Here is a 21,804-nt window from a genome sequence, read left to right on the forward strand (position 1 = left end):
GAAAGGAAATTACGGCAAATAAGATGCTGTGGTGTAGTGGTTATCACGTTAGTCTTACACACTAAAGGTCCCCAGTTCGATCCTGGGCAGCATCAATTTTGCTGTTTTAATATATATACATACATATATATATATATACATACATATATATATATATATACATATATATATATATATATATATATATATATATATGTATATATATATATAATTTGTCACTCCTGATTGTATTAGTGCATTTAATTATTTATTAAACTCCTAAATAACCTTTTAATGTTAAGTCCAAGAAAAGCTCACACAAAATGAGGCCCACTAACGACGACATCATGCTTCATAAGTGCTGTGCCTCGTCAGCAAATAGAAGATAAAGTGCCTTAAAGCATGTTTATGTGCTCGAAAAGTCACATGGTTAGCCCATAAAGAAATGGGTAATCATGGATTAGAATCGAGGAACGATGGGCATGAACTGTCTCCATGTGCACATGTCGATAAGTCTTCACATGACCATCATGCCTTGCCATATTAAATAAAGCTTACATGACACAGCTTTAATGAGATCAGCCCTCCACCATCTAAATCATGTCACCATCATATAAACACTATCCAAAAAAAGAGAGAACAAAATAAGCGATCTTAATAGAAAATTGAAACTGGAATGGCATAGTCGTACAGTAGAGGAATAATGTGTTTTATGTGCGGTTTTGGAGGTGTATACATAGGAAATACGTGGATTATTGTGTCACGTGCATTAGGATTTTTATGATCATATAAAAAAAATTATATGATCATAAAAGGATCGAAATTATCCTTATATCTTGAAAAAATTTAAGATTATTTAATAATCCAATTATATCTAAAAAAGATATAATAGACAGGAGAAAAGCTCCTCATTTCAGAATCCTATCTAATTAATTCCCTGACATATATATATATTTTTTCTCTCTATGGATCGTCTATAAGGTGAACTAGTTTGATTATAATATTTTTATATTATATTATAATATTTTTAATAATATCAAAGAAATATTATAACATGATATTTTTGTATTGTGCTATAATATTTTTGTGGCGTTGACAAAAATATTGTAATTAGATCGATTCACCTTATATAGTATTTTTTTTATTATATTATTATATTTTAAGTAATACTAGTAAACTACTGTATCGTATCGTAAGATCTTTATCGATCGAACCGATTAAAATATAGAAATAACTTAAAATTTACTAGTCGCTCGATCAAAATATTGATTAATGAGCATCCAATTTAGCTGCCGGCAAAATTCTATATATCATACAAGTAGTAGTATTTCAATTTGCATGGATTAAAACCCTCAAAAAATATATTTATTTTAAGGTCAAATGTGACTCACGGAAGGAATTAGGGTTAGAGGACCAATACTCAATGCTGCATCATACATATATATATATATATATATATATAGACACACATAAGAGTCTTATTACAGCCTCTCCTTTCAGTCCCACAGTACTCTCCTCTCCTCTCCTCTATCCTTCTCACTGCTGACTCTCTCTCTCCCTCTCTCTCTTTTCACCACTTCGGCAGATGCCATTCTCTTTCTATCTTTTGAGATCCTAAGCAATGGTCTTAAAGGTCGAGACGTGTCCAATCTCGATTGGGCTGTCAACGAGGTCTCTGCGCATCAGTGTCGCACAATGCTCCTCCTCCTCCTCCTGCTTGCTCTTCTTCTGATGAGCTGAACATGGGATGATCTTTGTCAGTGTAACCCGTTCCTTGTTTTGGGCCCTTCTTTTGGGGAGGGAAACGATCAGGTGCACGAGAGACCACGAGGGAGTACTACTCACTCTAGGATTTGTTTCTTGCTTTCTGCCTCTTGATTCTGTTGGTCTTGCCTCGATCGATACAACTCGAACGCTGCAAGATTCCTCTTGTTGGTCCTCAAATCCACCGCCCTTCCGAGGCTTCGGCCACCGGCGGCATCGGTTTCCGCTCCTCGTGGATCGATCCCGGCAGTATTTGCTGCAGTGCCTTTCTTGTTCTCCGTTTCCTCCTCTCATCTCCACGAAATCCACTTTCTCCTCCACGGGCCGGACATGCATGGGATTCCGTAGCAGCAGCAGCAGCAGCCGGTGTTTGCGGCTGTGGCATCATCAAGATTCACAAGGACCCGATCCCCGTCCTCCTCCATGAGAATCTTGATGATGCTGCATCGGCAAACAAGCGACTAAACATACCACCACCACCATTAGCTCCTGTCATCGTCGTCGCGGTAAGATCTTTTTGCCGCGGTATGTTCGATCCCTAAGCCTAGGAGTTGATTTCGGAGATGCCTTCTGCTCTTAGGTTATGTGCGCAGAAGTAGAGATTCAAACAAGTGATATCAAACTATTGTGCTTTTTAGAAGGTAATGACTCCTTTTCCTTTGCAAAGGATTCGCAGAGAGCAGCAGATTCTCCGAGCTTCGGTACTACTATTGTATTCTCTTTGTGAGAGTATGATTGCGAGTAACTGATGATTTGATCAGGTAAGTTCTCCTTTCTTTCTACGGTAGAAGCTTATGAGCATGCATTAATTGCTTGGATTTATATATTGCTTATGTGAATTTTCACCTGCTTTATTTATGATGATATCATTCTCTTTGTGTTTCATCTGCCTATATAGAGGAAGCTATTGATGCATGAAATAAATTAGAGAAGCAGGATATACGATAACATCATGAACAACTTTGTTTCACTATGAACATTCTCAAAGATGATAGTGTGATTGCTTTTTCTTTCCCCAAAATACACCAAAAATGGGTTCAGTTATGGAGATATCATCATCCTGCCTACTTGATATGATCCAAACAAAAACTTGGCACCTTAGCTACTTTTTTGGAGTAGCTTGAAGTATCGGAAAAAGGCGAAAAACTGCTATGAGTTTTCAGCTCTAGTTTAATTGATAGATCCCATGATCTACAGTTTGGTTATCCTCCTGGATGAACAATGCAATCTCTAACCTTCTCTCTATTCTTGATATGAATGCTTACAAGTCAGATTGTCAAACATGTGTGTTGTGCTATACTCTCTCTTGCTTTGCTTTGTGATGAATAGTAGTAGTAGTACTTCTTTCCTTGAAGTCTTTTGGTACAATTTGAGGAGCAAATGATTATTGCAAAATTCTTGCCATGCTTATGGTTAAAATCACATAAATAGATGGTTTCCTTTGACTTCCTTTGTACTTTTTATTGCATTTCTCTTTCATTATATTTTTTTTTCTGTGTGTTTTTTCATAGCTGAGATGCACCACTAATATGTTCCCCATTGTGATATTCTGGTTTGGGAAGGTAAATCAATACTATGATATCTTATGAATGGTATTTCAGTATCTTTCTTCTCAGAATTTAGATTAAATTGCACAGAAATCATTGAGGATTTTAAGCTGTGATAGAATAAATGCTGCAGCCAGAAAATCCTTGGATCCAAACTCAAAATTTAGTATATGAAACATGTAAGAAAAGCTAAGTGAACAGATAGATTCAAGAGGGAGGTAGATTTTTTTTGTGTTTTTTTGATGATTGTGGTTCAAAAAGCTTGTCATCTGAGAGGAGTGAAGGAGAGGAATTATGTTAGCCATAACTCTGTCATCAATCACCCATGCAGATGGACCAAGCAGAAGGTACATGTTGCTAGTTGTTGCTTGCAAAGTGGACCAATCTTTAAGGACATAATGCAGAGAACTGTCTGGAAATTATGCTTCAGCTCCTCTCCATCTATGCACATACAACAACATGTAAGTTTAGGAGCCAAACACTTGCAGACTTCCCTACACAATTCCACAAGAAAGATACAAAACATGTACATCATGTTCTTATCCAAAAAGACTATATGCAAAACTGTGCCAACATGTCAGATTGAACTGAAGCTTCCAAGACATTCACAAAGTCCCCTAAATGTATAAACAGGTTCTCTCATTAAAGCCACCTGAAGGAAGACCTAACAAGAGTGTGATGAGTTGATACTTTTCATGCAAATTAGAAATGTCCTCTTTGACAAATAGTTATATGCTGAGCATTAACATACATTTGTGTTTCTTCCTGTCTTCTCTGTCATATTTCTTCTTAGATTCATTTTCTTAAAACAGTCTTTTAACTTGAATTGTGCATCTGAAAGAGAGGAGTCTTAACTAATTTGATGATCTTTTAGCTTGACCAGTGATTTTTCTCCTGGTAGAACTTAATAATAGAAAATGAAGGATCTATAACTTGTTTTGATATTGTTATTTTCTGTGTTGCAAAGCTCCGAACTTCGATTATTAAAGGTCATAATTGATCGGAACGGAGGAAGGTGTTTTGCTACAAAACATCAGATGAGATGTTTGAAGTCTCACAAGTATAACAAACCTAGAAGAAGCTTGGTGAAATAGTTGAGTGACTAAACTCAAGATGCAGCACCAAGGACCCAACATTTATCCAGTTCGACAATGAGATTTACACTTACGATAGAGGCGACGACGATGTAGTCTTGTATTTGTCACAAGAACAAATCGACGTATACATACATATATATACACATACATACGAGAAATACAATCTTTGAAGTATTTCGAATGAAGAATTAGCACAAGAACAAGCTGCATGAGATAACCAAGAACTGAAATTTAAGCTTGTGATGGTAATGGAAGAGTAAGTAAAGTGAGTTGATAGCATTAAGGATTTGAGGAAGATGGAAGCACAGAGGATTGATTAATTGCCTTGTAAAATGCAAGCTACACTCTCTCTTCAATCACAGGAACCACCCTTGCTTTCTGTTCTCTTTGGCACAACCATGAAGCCTTAGGAGACTGTTGCATACAGACTCATCTCACTATTTACATTGTTGACTAACTTGAAGGATCATAAATCAAATGCAATGCTTAATTTGATGCTGGGATCAACCACTGCATACATGGCATTAATGTTTGTTAAAATATCATACATTTCTTGCTGTTTTAGATGAAGATTGAATTAATTTATCTCAAGTGAGGGTTGTAATATCCTTTTCCACAAGAAACCTTATACATGCTCAATTTGAGCATTTGCAGTACTAATTCACTTAAATATTACGATACGATAGGTTTAGAACCTTACGATATATATACTGTCAAAGACTTTATCAACTAAACTAACAATTCTTGAATATATTTGGTATATATAAAGGACGAACTCAGTGCACAAAGATTCGAATTAAAAAAATGATTGATATATATTATCTTTATTTACGTAGACAAATGATCAATTCAAAAAATAAGTTACCGTACAATTCACAGGAAGAGTTCCCACCACTTCCAATACATTTCGAAGATTGTGATCTCTATGTTCATAAAGAAAGAGTTCCAACAACAACAACAACAACAAGAAAGAAAGAAAATTCTCCAGAGGCATAAAAATCACATTGAAACATGCAGTATGAAAGAGGGTGCAAAAATATGAGGGACAACGCTTAATGGCAAAAGACTGGCGACGACGACCTCACGCACTCATAGGAGGGCAGAACAAACGTCCTCGTGGACAGTGGGCACTGCGCCGGATTCGCCCAGATGAACTGACAATTTCCTGCAAAAGATGCGCACAAGTTTGTGCATTCTTTCTCCTCATCAATGCTTTCCCACCTGCCAGTTCGCCTTCCACCCCCCCTCTGACCCGCCTTCAGACGCATTAAACCGAACACCCCTCGGCCATGCCAAAGCCGGCCTTGAAAGCACCAGCAACGACTTGGATTATGCATCCGGATGCGTGCAACGATGTATCTGAAGGCGGGGTACGATGCTCCTGACGGCATCGGTTGGGGTTCCACGCATCCGTCGGACGGTAGGACGGGCCATGATGGCGTAACAGTAGCCGCTGGGAGCGCTGTAGAGGATGCGTTAAAGCGGGAAAACAAATGCGATGTATTATTGCGAGAAGCGATTAAGGGAGACAACCGTGCAGGCGGAGGTACAATCACGAGCGATCGCTCACGTGCACAGCCCGTGATCTTCAGGAAAGAAGTGACAAAGGTAACGAGGACCACGTGTGTCCCCCCACCGCAGGTGCGGTGCCACCGTCGTGTCCCGCCGGCTCAGCAGAGTGCACATGAATCATCATTGCAACGGAGACTAACTTGCAGCTACGACTCTGACATTTTAGACAGACGTGTACGCATTCAGGAAAAGTTCTTTTAATTGCGTCTCAGGCATTACCGCCCCGAGATGGCACGATCACCTGCACCAAAAGTTGTGATCAATACATCCTTTCAGAAACAGATTTAATGTCTTTGTCTCTAGAGATAGTAGGTATGTATCCAGACGAGTAGAAAAGACGCAGTAGTACAGTTATGATCACACGGTCCACAAACTAACTATATAGATCATCGTCGTCGTCGGCTGCAGCACCCGACGCGGCAAATGGGTCAGAACCAGTGGCCCCAGCTCCGGCATCTGCCCGATCGGTAAAGCGGAACTCGGTCCCGAATCCCCTGGACTGCTGCAGGGTCTGAGCGAAAGCCTGATATTTCCTAATATCTGCGTCGCTGACACTGCGCCGAGCAAACTTCATCGACTCCTCAAAATGAACGGCTTTAATCTCTGCGACTTCATCAGCATCATCTTCTTCCATGGCTTCAGGATTCTCGCTCTTCCTCCTCTCCCTTTCTATGTCCTGTATTTGATATGGGACGAGAAGATACAGTATCACATTTCATGCTTACCACAATACCAAGCAACAAAGCATTGTAAAGAACCCACAGACTTTTATTTTGGATTGACAAGCTATAAGGCTGCATAATTACGGATCACATCAAGCTAAGGGGATCAAAAGGCATAATTAACGGGGGACCAGACTTTTATTTTGGATTGACAAAGTCTTGGTCTTTGAAGGGTAAGATAATGCAGAAGATGAAGAAGGTAAGACTTGTATGTCAAAATCCAACGCAACCAAAGGAATAAACTCACCTTCTCAATGTTTTCTCTGATTGCGTATTTACACGCCCGTTGGCAGATTTCAGTAATATCTGCACCGCTGAAGCCTTGAGTGTACTTTGCAAGAGCCATCAGATCCACATCTTTTGCAATTGGGGACTTCCTCAAACAAGCCTTGAAAATTTGGCACCGGGACGCCTCATCCGGCAGAGGGATGTAAATTAACTGATCAAGACGGCCGGGCCTTAGCAGCGCTGGATCAATAATGTCAGGCCTGTTTGTTGCCCCAATTATGAAAACAGTTTTCTTAGCAGTCATGCCATCCATCTCGGTCAAGAGCTGATTGAGAACCCTATCGGCAGCACCTCCGGCGTCTCCAACACTGCTCCCTCTCTACAACAGCGCATCAAAATATCATCAGAGAAGGAATATGGTAAAAAAAAGATCGGCAACAAGATATATATTGAGACAAACCTGAGTTGCGATGGAGTCAAGCTCATCGAAAAAGAGGACGCATGGTGCAGATTGACGAGCCTTATCAAAAATTTCTCGAACATTAGCTTCACTTTCTCCGAACCACATGGTGAGCAGTTCTGGACCCTTGACACTGATAAAGTTTGCTTGGCATTCATTAGCTATTGCCTTTGCCAACAATGTCTTTCCACAACCAGGAGGTCCATAGAACAAGACTCCCTTGGAAGGTGACATACCAAACTTTTCAAACTTCTCAGGATGCTCAACCGGATATTGAACAGTCTACCAAAAACAAGATAACCATAACCAAGTAATTAGTTAATATATCCAACAGTACCAGAAGAAAAGTGTCAGGACCATTCCATAGAAATACCTCCTGCAGCTCCCTCTTAACATTTTCAAGTCCACCAATATCGTCCCAGCTGACGTTTGGCACTTCAACAACCTGCATACAGAATTCAAGAATTGAGTAACAAATTATATTTAAACCGAACAGAATTGATTACAGTGCATATGCTGGGAGAAAGAAAGGATGTCATTTACAGTTTCACGGAGTGCAGAGGGGTTGCTGGTTCCGAGAGCAGTTTTGAAATGTTCATTTGTGACAGCCATAGAGTTTAGTATCTCAGCATCAATAGATTCATCCTCCAAGTCAATGACGTCCATTTTCTCACGTATACACTGTAGAGCAGCTTCGGTGCACAACGCAGCCAGATCAGCCCCAACATATCCATGGGTGTCCTTGGCAATTCTCTCCAAATCAACCTGCATATCAGTAGAGTGTTGACCACCATCATGAACCATAGACTATCCAGAAGATTATAACAAAGAAGCAAAAGGATTCTTATAACTGTCTTACGTCTTCAGCTAGTTTCATGTTCTTTGTGTGTATACGGAGAACTTCCAGGCGCCCAACCTCATCTGGCACCCCAATGTCAATTTCCCTATCAAATCTCCCAAACCTTCTAAGAGCTGGGTCAATGCTGTTTGGTCGATTTGTGGCGCCAATTACAATCACGTGGGAGCGTGCCTTCAGACCATCCATCAAAGTTAAGAGTTGTGAGACGATACGCCTTTCTACTTCTCCATGCGTCTTTTCCCTCTTGGGAGCAATGGAATCTAACTCATCGATGAATATGATTGATGGTGCGTTCTTTTCAGCTTCTTCGAAGGCCTTCCTAAGATTGCTTTCACTCTCTCCGGCTAACTTTGACATTATTTCAGGACCATTGATGCAGAAGAAAAATGCTCCAGTCTCATTTGCTACTGCTCTGGCAATAAGTGTCTTACCAGAGCCAGGAGGTCCATACAACAAAATGCCTTTCGGTGGTTTTACACCAATGGACTTGAAAAGTTGTGGGTGCCTTAAAGGAAGTTCGACTAACTCTCGGATCTGTGCCATCTGCTTTCTAACTCCACCAACATCATCATACCCCACCTCATCAAGTCGTTCCTCATCCTCTCTTTTAATAGGGTCTCCTTCACAAAAAATCTCAGTATCAGGGGCAACCACACAGTATTCTGATGGGTCAGTTTCAATGACCTTAAACTCGACACTGCGCATGCCACCCCTAACTAGAAAGAGGTCTCCCTTCCTAACAGGGCGATATGCCTCCAGAAAGTAGGCTGTAAACACATCAGAAAACAAGATCTGATTATATACAAGAACATACATGACAAGCAGACATCGGCTTTCCAAAACTGAAAAATGAAATGTTCAGAACCATTTTGAAATTAGGAACAATGTTCACCAAATTGCCAAAAAATAAGGACAGGAAAACTGACACAGTGTTCTACTACGTATACAAATTTAAAGCATGAATAAATCAAAGATATATAACAAATACTAGTTACTGGTCCAAACGAAAAATAACATATGTAAGGGCATAGAAAAAAAACTTTGACATTAGTATCTCTAGACACTCCAGCGGTTACCAAAAAAAAGATACTACCCAACGATTACCTGAGAAAATCATGCAGTTTTTCGAGCATATACAGGCAGTAAGAATTCAAACTATGATCGAGTGGTAAACAAGATCTTTAGGGAAGTAAGAAGAGTCCAAAAGTAACTGGTAAAATACATGGAAAGAGGCATTTTACTTCATATCATTTTTTATATGTGCAACCTAGTTACCAGGAATTGTAAACAAGAAGAAACAGAAAAAGCAATGGCCAAAATTTTTTTAAAAGGAGGACATGGAAGGGGGTAAAGAAAGATAAAATACCTACTAACCGCATCTTCCTAGCTGTATCTGTGCTTTAGAGCTTATGCATTATGTAGAAAGAATAGTTCTAAAATTCGAGTTTGAACCTGACAACTACAAGAGTTAGAAATGGAAGATATATACTTAACATTACCAATGATCAAACCTCAATCATTCCGAAAGCTTCATGTCAAATGTAAGACAAAGTTGTTGAACATTTAATTATCTTAAACTAGAGGTGATTCTTAACAGTTTTCCTCGATCCACTCCTTGATAAAGCAATTAATTAACAAATAAGCTTAGTGAAAACTTGCACTCTTTTTGGCATGATTCCAGACAGAATATGAGCAATCTATTTGAATACTTGAATTCATTCAAATACATACCAATTCAAATATGCAGTTAGATTCAAATAATCCTTCAGAGACACCAAAATACATGTGAAAGGCACATTAATATATACCTAGTTTAATTGACCTTAAAGACTTTCTCCCACAAGCATGCTGAACAGAATTCATATCAAAATAACTAGTATCTCATAAACTATTGTAATGCAAATATAATTTCCATAGTGTAAAAGTTTTAAAACCAATGACATTATAAATAACCACTCATGGTGATGATAGTACAAAGGATACATCCTCTGGATCAAGGATTCTAACCACTATTCTACTGACATAGGACTGTTATGGTACCAATACAGTTGGGTATACCATATTGGGGGAGAGGGTCAAGGAGATGGTAGCAGTAGAAGATAACAACAACAAGAGGAGGAGGAGACGAGCAGGTGGGTGGCACAGGAAATGAAGGGGAAAGAGAAGGAAACAGAAAAAACACAGGAAAGAAAACAGCTATAGCAGCTGCAAATATATTTATAAACAACTTAAAAAAACATCTGATATGCTTCATAATGGTTAACCTACTATCGGATAAGCCAGTAAGGTGACAAAGCGATAAGCTCTAATTCAGATCAAAACGGCAATATTGCCCAATCTGCATACCGGTCAATCATCAAACCAATAGATATTGGTGTATACACAGCCAAAATTTTAAACCTTGCTCTTGATGCTAATCAGAGAGAAAAGGGAATGACCAGAAGGATTTTCGTGAGCCAAAAACATCACTTAATATAATTTTTGAAAGGGAATGATCTAAGTATGCTTTATCATGCCAAATGCCCAAACTTTCTATATGAAATAAGAAGAAAGGATCATGTCAACAACATTGATAATGGGACATTATCCACAAACAGAATCTCATAAAACTAAATTATGATTAAAATCAAATTAAAACAAACTTCTGGTGTAAACTAGAATTAATAAAAAATTCCAACAGATCTAGCTAAACCAGAGATGTTTATGATACAATAATATAACTTACACTTCAAATATACATCAAACAAGTTTCCAGTGATGCCTTCAATTGTATCATCTACGGGAAGAATATGCACGCGTTTTCCATATTTCACATCTTGACACTGGTGCACAGACACCACATCACCCAGCCTCACTCTGAGGTTTGACCTAACAACCTTATTCATCCGGATCTTGGGTTCTTCGCATGTATCATCAGCGAGTGCAATACAAATAGTATCTCTCCGTTTCTTCCCCTGAAATCATGACCAAGAAATATTTCAAATGTTTTGATAGTCTGACACGGAAATGATCCCACCAACATAAATTTAAAATTCTGAGCTTCCCAACTGTACAAATATGGATTAAAAGATTTTTAATAACAAGCAAGGTGAAAAGAGAGGACAATCACTCTCTCTGCTGAGTGATTATGGTCTTCCTACCATTAATAAGAATTAACAGAGACCAAAAGTTATGGAACGCCAATTAGAGAAAAAAAAACCTATAATAAATTGGATCTGAAGTAATCAGACAAGTTCCTAATAATCACAAACATAATCACCGAAAATCTTTGCTTGATAAAGCAGATAAAACGAAATCCAGTGTACTAGAAGTTCGGAACTCATCAGTCGATATAGTTGGCTCCTAATCAAAGAGTCCATTACTAAGTCATAATTGTTGCTAACTTTCCTCCACAGAAAGCGAGTCGCCTTCACTCCAAAATTCCAGATCTCTAAGCCCCAGGAGAGACCATGCCTAGAGGTCAATAGAACAAGCAAAAGACAGAATCCGAGCAACAGCATGGTTACCTTCAGAAGAACCGTGTCGCCGCGGAAAAGCTGCAGCTTTTCCATCGTCTCCGGGTTCAGCGAGACCACCGAGTTGTCATCGTTGATCGCCTCGTCCACGATCAAGCGATTCGCCGCCTTCTTCCTCTCCAGAATCGCGGTACTGAAATCTTTCTTAGCCCCCTTTCTGCACCAATTTCCAACCCCAAAAACACTAATCATCCGCAACAAACTTCAACGCCCTTACGCCACGAGGACCCTAAGAATAATAGGAAAACAGTAATCTTACGGTTCCGAAGAGGAGGAGGCCTCGCCATGATTCGCCATCAGAATTCTGCGAGGTGGAGTGGATCGAAGAGGAGGGTTTTCAGATAAACTCAAAGAAGCTCCCGAGGAAACGGATTGAAGCGAACGTTTGGTTCTACAAAGCTCGCTATACCCTAGTCTATTTAGTACTCCAGAAAGTCCACGTGGACCATTGAATGATGATGTGGAGATATTTTGTTGGGCAGTACCGAGACGGAGAACAATAGAAGATTGCCACGTCATACTTGCGAGCTTTGCGCAAGGTGGTTTGTCATGACAACCCGCAGTTTCTGAAAGGAGCGAAACCTTATCCTACCGCCACCCCCCTATGATCCCGCGCGTCATGGCTCGCTCATCTGGTTGGTACGACGCCGCGGGGACCGCCTGGGACCCACGATTTCTGCATTCGGGTTATGACTCTGTTGCGATACGCTTGGGAGGAACACACTCTTGGCAGCAGGTGGTGTCTAACATATCATCACCGTTATGTAAAAACGTTATAATAATTATATAACGTTATAAAAAAACATTAGTCGTTAGTATGTAACGTAAAGATAAAATAAATAAATATTTTATCAAAAAAACATTAATATTATACTTTTATTCAACGATGCCCTCATAATTGATTTTTTATTTGGAAGCACCATTTTTTTTCTTTTCTCTCCTTTTTATTGTATATCATTTTTGTCTTCCGACTTTTTTTCTTTCATCTTTTACCTCATTGCTTATTCTTCTTAATCATAATGGAACCAAGATGATAAGATGAATATGGGTGGTAAAAATATTAGTGACAGAGGTGACTTTTGTGCATCATCGAATGATAACCCTGTCTCATTCCCTTAACAAGGTTATCCTTGCGGAGACATGGGTGAACATCGTCACCTTTTCGTTACTATAATGTATCATTCATTCGAGATGGAGCCTTTCCAAATATAGTTAAACCCTTTGTCATTACCTTATCTATCATAGTCATATTGTTATAATTATTGAGGACTATATTAAAATTAATATTACATAAATATCAATTTTACTCTATCTGTTTGTCTTCTATTTGGACGAGGAAAAATAGATAATAAGAGAGAATAAACAAAAAAAAAGAAAGAAGGATGAAATGATAGACGTGCAACTCACAGTGGCATAGGAGACAATGAGGATAGTCAATGATGAAAATAAAAAAATATATTTTTTATCAAATTAATAAAATAAGATAAGCTTAGGAGATATCATTTATTAAAACTCTGATATTAAAGATTATTTTAGATAAAATATTCAAAATAAATAATGACATATCACCATGATAGGAACCGTTATACTGTTATAATGATTACAAAACGGTGGGTAAGGATTGGTGTCGGCGTCGCGCGTGAATCCCACGGTCTGGTGCAGCTCACCCACGGATTTTAATTATATGCCCAGAATACGCCGCTTGTTTTTACTACGTGACGGTAATGCAGCGTCCTGGCGACGCAAGTCGTGTTAGGTACATCCGTTTCCGTCCACGCCAGACCAGTTGACGTGATCCGATAGCTAGCCGACGCGGGCGGCGAATTAACTCGCCCACCGTGGCAGGTGGCCTCACCGTCCCGCGTGTAATCAACACACATTGAATGCTGCAGGTCACGATTTGAGGAACGACATACGCAGTTGGGAGACTCGTCAACAGCCGAGTCATCCCGCTCCGAGCACCCCTTCATCGTTTCGTAACTCATTTCGTATAGGATGCCGTATCACGGAGTGCCCCTTAACAAACTTCCTGGTCTCCCTTCTCGTTAATTGCCTGCAATTTTTCCCTCTTCCCTTCTCCCTCTGTTGTTGCCGCCACCCTCCATGGCCGCAGGGGCGGCCGAGCTGTTCAATGGAGAGAGGGCCGTGGTCCTCCTCTTCGTCTCGCGCGTCCTCCTCTCCGTCCCCCATTCTCTGCTCTACGAGGCCCTCGCGCTTTTCCTCCTCGTCGCTGGCGGCCTCCTCGTCGAGATCTCTGCCGAGGGCTCCACCGCCCCCCACCGATTCAAAACCAGGTCCGCCCTCTTTCCCTGCCATTTTAAATCGTGAATGTTCTTCCCGGAATTCACACGAAATTATGCAATGTTTGACCTGGTCCTTCCTTCCCCTTGGACGGCCAACGATTAGGGTTTGTCTTGATTATTGGTCATTTCATCGAGTTCTAGATGGTGCGATATAATCCAGAAAATTCGATACGTGTATATTTCTTTTCTCAACTTCTTTTAAGTTGTGATCTCATTCCTAAAATTTTTATTGGTTCTAATCGGTTATTTGGATATTTAGGTCACAGTCAGCATTTCGATCTCAGCATGCAAGAACAGTTTGTACTAAATTCCGATAAACCAGGATAGATTAGGTGTTAGTCACATGTTCGGACGTCTGATTCATGAACGTGTTCGAACTTGAAACGGACGATCACATCACAGTTAGTTATATAAGCATGAGCATGACCTAACATGTAAAATAGAATGATTATGTTAAATGGCTTGAATGATATCAGTTGTTTTGTTTTGTGGCAGCTGTATACAGTCCTCGGTGCAGCTATAGTAAACCTTGCTTTAGGATCATTTGATTTGGATCCCTAATTTTTTTAGGCCTGGCGCATCTTCTGGGATACTACTGGGTACAGTGACATTGCCCGCTGCTATGCTTTCACGATTAATACAACTCTCAAGGGTGCTACCAGAGAATGATGTCACTTCTGAAGGTAGAGTTTCTCATCTTTGATATGGTGATTCACGGGATCAATATCCTACATTATCATATTAAAATTGAGCTTTTATTTCTAATTTTTAAATTTCCATAGATCTTCAAGTGTTAGATAAAATTATTGTCATTATAGCTTAGGGTTGCAGCGGCCTTTGTATGGTACTACAAAGTACACATTCTAAATAAAATGTAGGTCTAATGGTGATGTTATAGTTTATTTTAAGGCCACATGTTGGAATCATTATGTGATCCACTTATATATTATAAAACAAGAAATATACTTAAAGTTGGTTACTTTATTCGATATATTGTGGCAGTGGAAAGTTTAATTTTGTAACAAGGTAATAAGATTTCTTGTGGTTTTTGTAACATGGATTTTCACTGCTGAAACATAAGCTTCTGTTTTCCAGAGTTGTTTCAATTACTAAATAAGGCCTCTATTAAATATGTAGGGGTAAGGTCTCACCTAAATCTGAGACTGAGACAGTCATATCTATCTCGGTTCTTCCTTCAAAAAAAAAATTCATTGTTGGACAATTCGCTTGCTAACAGCCATACTATATAACTGTAGAATCACACTTGACAATACGGGTAATGCAAGAAGTCTTTTGTCATAAGAAGACACATAACTGGAATAATTAAAATTTTGATACAATAAGTTTTAAACCCAAGGTGATTACAACATGGGGTATTTGGTGATATAAACGGTAGAATAAGAAGAAAACAGTGGCAGGATCCTTAGGTATCCTTATTGACACTTTGGTTTCCTATAAATGTTATAATTCACTCAAGCCTATAGGACCCTTAAAGTTTTGTCATATTGATTTATGGAGCTCTTGGAAAAAATCAAATGAATGAAGCCTTTGCATGGTTCCTTTTCAGGTTTTGTTTCTTCTTTAAGGTTTGGTCTTTTATAAAACAAACTCAACACACTATATTGGCAGTTCTTTATGCACTTGGCTGCCCTGAAATTATTTCTTTTTTTAAAAACATATTCTAGCATTGTTTTCAGGCAAGGTAAGTGATTTGTCTCTTACTTAATGTAGTTTTACTTTTACCTTGGCGATTCTCTGTTTTCCTGGATTGTTTATATGCTTTCATACCTGTGACCATAATATGGACTACTATACATTTTATTAGAAAACAAAAATATTTTTGGCTATTGATCATTCTTGATTTGTTTAATTTTCATCATTTAGTTTCCTGCTCGAAATATTTAATTTTTTCTTAGTTTCCTCCTTCTATGGACAGAGGTTGAAGGTTTAAGTATGCAGTACTGGATCGCGTCTGCGAACTGCTTTGGCGTGCTAATTTTCTTCTGTTTAGCACTCTATTGTTCTGCCAAGAATACTGGTTCCTTTCAGCTTAGAAGTTCTGAAGCCTTAAAGTATGGATTACTTCAGACTGTATTGTATGTAGCTGTTTGCTCTCTGTCTCTCACAACAAAATCAGACAGTGGTTAGTTCCATAAATCCTTATGTTTGTTCCCCTGTGATATTCCCTAATCTATACCTGATGTCTTATTAGAAAAGCAGTCCAATTTTAGGAAGCGATTTCATCTGATACAAAATGGCTGAGGGTTATATGTTCTTTTACTCTTTTACAGGGTCGCTTATTTTGATAAAATTATTGTGGTTAATCTGTCATGCACTTGCCACTGTGGTTCTCATCCAGCACATTCTTCTGACATTTCCATCATGTGCTTCATTAGGTTGGTATCCCACTCATACTACCTCTTTATACATATACATGAATGATGATGGTTGCATTGTAAGTGTTTTTCAGTTATTGTGATTTTTAGCTGACATGATTTTGAACTAGTAAAGTTAAAATGGACCTGCGTAAACACTATTATTTGACTAACTGGGACCAGCCTTATGGCTTGCGTCCTCACACTTCTCCAAAGCATTTTTGGAGCATATGATAATATTTCCAGTCATCAAGAGTAGCCAAGCTATGTAGAAACTTTCTTGCACTTTGAAATTTATGAATATTATGAATTCTTTGTCATATTTTACAATTGTTACAAAAGAGTCCGGATTCAACATATTTGGGACATTTTAGTTAACGAAATGTTTTATTAGGTTAAAGTTCGAGGAGAGCTCAAATTCTACCTAATTACGAATAATTTGCTGAATTTTGGACAAGTATATATATCTTAGTTAGGATTGATCTCCTTTTTGGTACGTATCAAGATTTTAAAGAAAAGGACTGTGGCTGGTTGTACTCTGTCTTGACAATTTTATTTGTGTAATCGCTATAAAAACTAACATGAGATTGATTTCTTTAGCAACCAGCCTATTCTGTCTTCTTGTCCCATATATTTACTCTTCCCCATTTCTTTCATTTTGTCTTGTTTGTTTTCTTATCTTCTTTCCTGCTGGAAGCTATTTAAAGTTGATGAGCCCTAAACTCATGTTTATCTCATGTTTAACATAAAAATATGTTTCTCATCTACAATATTTTTTTATGTTATTTACTATCTCATGTTTATTTGATAAATATGATTGATAGTACTCGGTGGCTCTCTCATAATGATTGGTATAATTTCAGGAGAAGCACTTTTGGTGTCTAGTGGTCTGGTACTCTACTTTAGTGATATGTTGGCACATACCCTCACCAAGGTCAAGGCTTTGCTTCTAAATTGTCCATCAATCATTTCACACTTGAAAGACATTCAGGAAATCATGTTTGGGAAACTAATTTTAATTTGATTGATCATTTTGACAGACTTTTATGTTCATAACGTCGAGGACACTAAATTTTGTTGGATATGGAACCCATTCTGAAATTGCAACAGTTGTTCAGGTAAGGTTCTTTGAAACATATGGACGAGTTGCAAAATTCTTCATAAGGCAATGCCTTTACTTGCAGGGAGTGATGCTTGGCCTGTTCCTTTTGCCTGCATTTTACAAAATTGTTCTTCGAGGTTGGTTTCACCTAAAAAATTTGAGGAAGCCTGAAGCTTCAATAGCTAATGGAGGACCACACAGTGCAGTTGAAAGTTCGATTATATTTTATGCTTCTCTCTCAATCATGTTGACAATCTTGATTCCAATATGGATGTGTGTTGTTCAGGATTTTTATGTGCATCCTATCAAATGGTAAGCATGATTAAAATATGTTTCCTAGTTAAATAGCTGACTGAATCTTCTTCCTTTTATTCTCATTTTCCCTGTTGGATTTCAATCAAATAAGATTAAGCAGATATATATATATATATATATATCTGTATTCATATATAAGAGCGGTTACAATGCTCCTAGTGGGCAATTTGTATGTTGCTCCCACTATAAAAAAGACTGAACCTTGCTCCTTCAGAGGTGGAAGGAATTGAAATCAAGGATAGGTTGGTCAATCCTGTCATAACTGGTGCTATAAATGTAAGAGAAATACTACTTTAATGACTGGCTTACCCCTTGTCTTACACTCATTTCACTTGAAGGTTGTAGCATGGATGGATCCATTTTCAAGTAGAAGCAACTTAATAGGAGGAATATAAAACTATAGATAGAGGAACAATATAAATGTAGCCATATATATACATATATGAAAATTTTTGTCCCGTGGGACCAAATTAACTGTTGCTAGACATCATTATGTTAATCATTCATGTTCAAGGTTCTTTTGGGCTCTTTTTGATCATTGTTCACATATTGTTTCAATTTATAACCTGTGTAGATTCAATTTTAAAGCATAACAAATGGAAAAGTGCTTCACAGTCTGGTTTCGGTATGACAAGAAGAGAAATATGCTTATTTTATTAGATGTGATGGACGTTTATGTGATTTCTGGCAGGGTGTTGACATTTGTGTTCACTGACCCACTCAAGCGCTTGGCATTATGTTTGTACTGGATATGTGTTATATGTGCTTCTGTTTTGCGGTTCTACAATATATCAAAGCACTGCAAGATTGAAAGGATTCTTCTTAGGAAGTACTACCATCTTGTGGCAGTTCTAATGTTTTTGCCTGCTCTTCTCTTTCAGGTATATGCATATAAAGACTACATTTATTTGATGTAACTTCTACGATAACGTTTCTCATAAAGTGCATAACATATTGCAGCCAACTTTTTTGGACCTTGCATTTGGTGCAGCTTTCGCAGTTTTCCTAATTCTGGAAATGATTCGGGTAAGTTTGCTATCTTTGATATATTTCTTGTGTTCGACGAGATTTTAGTTTTGAGTATCACATCAAACTAGAGACTTGCTGCTCACTTAAGTAATGAAATTTGTAGTTTAATAATATAAATGAAAATGTGAACTCCTGTGGTTAAGTAGAACTTTGTTCTTTTTCTTGTGCATGGTAAACTCATTAGTAAGCTTCCTGATGGTCGATGCAAATCCAGTTTTGTGTCATCACATGACTTTCCATGAAATTGAACCTTGTGAAAAATTTGTATAAGAAATACCATTTTACCAGCTTAGTTGCAAATAATTCTCTGACTATGATGATTCTTCTCAATTTTACTTGACAATGACGCTTTCTGAACCCTGGTTTCAGTAAGAATCTTAGGGTACGGAAAAAAAATACACTAGTCTTATCTGAATGTATCATATATTATTATCATTCCTTTGTATGTGCAACTGTTGCATTAGAATTGTGATCTTGACCTTTTTTTTTCTGAAAAAGGAAGATGTTTTCATCATTGCATCACCAAGGAGTATTTTGACCGATGACTTCTAATTATATTTAGTATTTGGTGGTAAGATGACATGATAGGTGCTGCCCTAAGAGTTCAATTGTGTAAAGCAGTAAAACTCTCATTCATGGTCAACTTCCTTTTCTGTCTGAGCTTAACAACTGAAGGCGAAATGATTTGTGAATTTAACTTGCCTATTAGTTTTTGGTATTTCTCAGCATATATTAATCGTGTGGCAGGTCTGGAAAATTTGGCCCCTGGGCGACATTGTACATCAGTTCATGAATGCTTTTACTGATCATCGTGACTCAGAGATTCTCATTGTCAGGTTGAGTTTTTCACACAAAAAATTAGGTTGTGGCCTTTTCGTTGAAAGCAAATTGTGTTCCTTACATTTTGGGTTTTATTTGTTTCTAGTCACTTCTCGCTCCTCCTCGGATGTGCCCTCCCAAAATGGATGTCATCTGGGCTGAATGATCGACCACTTGCTCCGTTTGCTGGAATTTTAAGCTTAGGAATTGGTGACACTATGGTAAAGGACTTATTTTCACATATCAGCCCTTTTCTTAATGTTGTCTATGCCCATGAGTTTGATGTTGACACGAGGAGGGAGTGGAAACCAATGTGATTGTTCTAATGGTCACAGTGGCATTCCTTGCTTTGTAAACAGTCTCAGAAACATAAAATATTATGGAAAATTGGTGAGTTAAGATTGAATTTGAAAGTTGAAATATGTTATGTTTTTAATGCAAGTGAATCATATAAGCAGCTTGCTGACACTTGTCATTAGGAAACAAAGACTTTGAGAACCAGAAAAGGCACTGTTAGTCCAAGAGCATGCATATGTTATTGGCATGTTTACATCATCTTTGATGGAAGTTAATGCATATCTTAACTGACAACAGGGGACTGACGACTCCAAGTGTTTTCCTGAAGTTATTCATGGACATTAAACTGTTACATGCATGCTAATGAATTTATGTTTAGCATGATTCGATGCTTTCATAAAGTGATACTTGCGAGTCTTTTAGCAACCCTTGCAGCAAGAGTGTAGGTTGAAAACAGATTTTTTTGTACTTGTCATCTCTGTTGCCTTTGATCTGCCACGAGAAATGGTAGGTCTCACTCATTTCCACTTTGGATGAGGTACTTCCGCACGGCCATGACAGAGGAACTGATTAGTTAATTCTTTTGGCTTAATTGAGCTGATTAGCAAGATGAATTTGAGGTTAATTTTGGATATCACTTTCCTTATGGAGTTTCTTTTTAATATTATTTGCATATTCAAAATCTCTATTGAGATTTGAGTTCGTTTCTGTTGATTTTAATGTTTAATGTAACAGTCATTTCTGATAATTCATTAACTTCATTTCGTTAAATAGTTGCTTACATGATGTATGTCGAATGCCAGCAGAAAACAGGATAATGTGGTCTCTGGATCTCTGGATCTCTGGATTTTTTTTCCCGTCTCTTCATACCTGCTTGAAGTTTCTGTTGCCTTCACTTTTCTTCTTAAAACTCACAATGCTGGCTTGGTTCTTTCTCAGGCATCGGTCGTCGGCCACAAGTATGGTGTTCTGCGGTGGAGCAAGACTGGGAGTAAGCTGATGCTTTTTGTGCTTCTCAGATTTGGTTATACGTTGTCTAATCTTTGGCTAATAAGTAACCGCGTCGCTCCACATGGCCATCATACTTGTTTTCTGATTCCTCAGAGAAAACTATCGAAGGCACCGCAGCCGGAATAACATCCGTCCTCGCAGCTTGCTCGATACTCCTGCCTCTACTGGCATCCACCGGTTACGTTCTGTCCCAGGTTTGATCTCTCCCCCTTATTCACGTCAAAAACTATTTCATTCTGATGCATTGCTCACAAAAATCAATCACCATGGCTTTGTAGCTTTATTCGTCTTCTTGCTGGTCTCAAAGGTCACAAACTGGATGCTGATCCTGGTGTTTGTATCTGTGCAGCACTGGCTATCTTTGCTCATGGCGGTCACCGTCAGTGGTTTACTGGAGGCATACACGGCACAACTTGACAACGCTTTCATTCCGCTTGTATTCTACAGCCTTCTCTGTCTCTGAGTTGTCGATCCTTGTCGCATGACCCCATCCGTGGTCTCTTTTTGGGTCTATCCTTTCCTCTAATCTCCTCTCCGGATTCTTTCTTTTATGACGCGCCCCCCCCGTGGTCTTTCTTCAGCACTACTGTACATAGGGAGAGAGAGAGAGAGAGAAAGAATAGTATTATATGAGGTTAGAAGTTATTTGGAGCTACGAAGGGACTTGTATATTAACATAGGTTATAACATTTATCGACGGTAACAAAATTGGTGTTTTTTGCTATTAAAAATTAAAAGAAATAAAGCAGCGTTGTTATACTTCGGCACAAAGTGATGTGTGCTCACATCCCAAGTGTTTTAGATACACTC

At 38.5% G+C, this 21,804-nt stretch overlaps 2 protein-coding genes, 1 long non-coding RNA gene and 1 other non-coding gene across 6 annotated transcripts; 3 read left to right on the top strand and 1 right to left on the bottom strand.

Annotated features, from left to right (window-relative positions):
• Positions 1-22: 22 nt before the first annotated feature.
• On the top strand, positions 23-95 carry TRNAV-UAC (transfer RNA valine (anticodon UAC)). The gene has a single exon. It is a non-coding gene; the product is annotated as a tRNA-Val (tRNA).
• A 1,380-nt stretch (positions 96-1,475) lies between these two features.
• Positions 1,476-4,123, top strand: LOC135678272 (uncharacterized). Its single transcript, XR_010514884.1, has 2 exons — positions 1,476-2,249; positions 2,324-4,123. It is a non-coding gene; the product is annotated as an uncharacterized LOC135678272 (long non-coding RNA).
• Positions 4,124-6,140: 2,017 nt separating this feature from the next.
• LOC135678273 (cell division cycle protein 48 homolog) lies at positions 6,141-12,161 on the bottom strand. Its single transcript, XM_065190870.1, has 9 exons — positions 12,003-12,161; positions 11,735-11,900; positions 10,954-11,182; positions 8,229-8,995; positions 7,913-8,134; positions 7,743-7,814; positions 7,370-7,651; positions 6,929-7,288; positions 6,141-6,635 (listed from the first exon to the last, which is right to left on the bottom strand). The coding sequence occupies exons 1-9, from the start codon at positions 12,038-12,040 to the stop codon at positions 6,333-6,335; spliced, it is 2,439 nt and encodes an 812-aa protein (XP_065046942.1). The 5' UTR covers positions 12,041-12,161; the 3' UTR covers positions 6,141-6,332.
• A 1,616-nt stretch (positions 12,162-13,777) lies between these two features.
• On the top strand, positions 13,778-21,649 carry LOC135678274 (dolichol kinase EVAN-like). 3 transcript variants are annotated; one of them, XM_065190872.1, is made up of 14 exons: positions 13,778-14,037; positions 14,617-14,729; positions 15,983-16,189; positions 16,338-16,442; positions 17,285-17,355; positions 17,462-17,539; positions 17,606-17,835; positions 18,530-18,719; positions 18,799-18,864; positions 19,615-19,703; positions 19,793-19,907; positions 20,923-20,974; positions 21,088-21,188; positions 21,273-21,482. In XM_065190872.1, exons 1-14 carry the CDS (start codon positions 13,847-13,849, stop codon positions 21,318-21,320), a joined length of 1,656 nt encoding a protein of 551 aa, XP_065046944.1. In that variant the 5' UTR covers positions 13,778-13,846; the 3' UTR covers positions 21,321-21,482. The 3 variants fall into 3 exon arrangements, with proteins under 3 accessions (XP_065046944.1, XP_065046943.1, XP_065046945.1); XM_065190871.1 differs by having other exon boundaries at positions 13,779-14,037; positions 21,344-21,649; XM_065190873.1 differs by having other exon boundaries at positions 13,899-14,037; positions 14,542-14,729; positions 21,344-21,649.
• The last annotated feature ends 155 nt before the right edge of the window (positions 21,650-21,804 follow it).

The sequence above is a fragment of the Musa acuminata genome, chromosome BXJ1-7 (genome assembly GCF_036884655.1).
Source record: "Musa acuminata AAA Group cultivar baxijiao chromosome BXJ1-7, Cavendish_Baxijiao_AAA, whole genome shotgun sequence".
NCBI classification, from domain to species: Eukaryota; Viridiplantae; Streptophyta; class Magnoliopsida; order Zingiberales; family Musaceae; genus Musa; species Musa acuminata.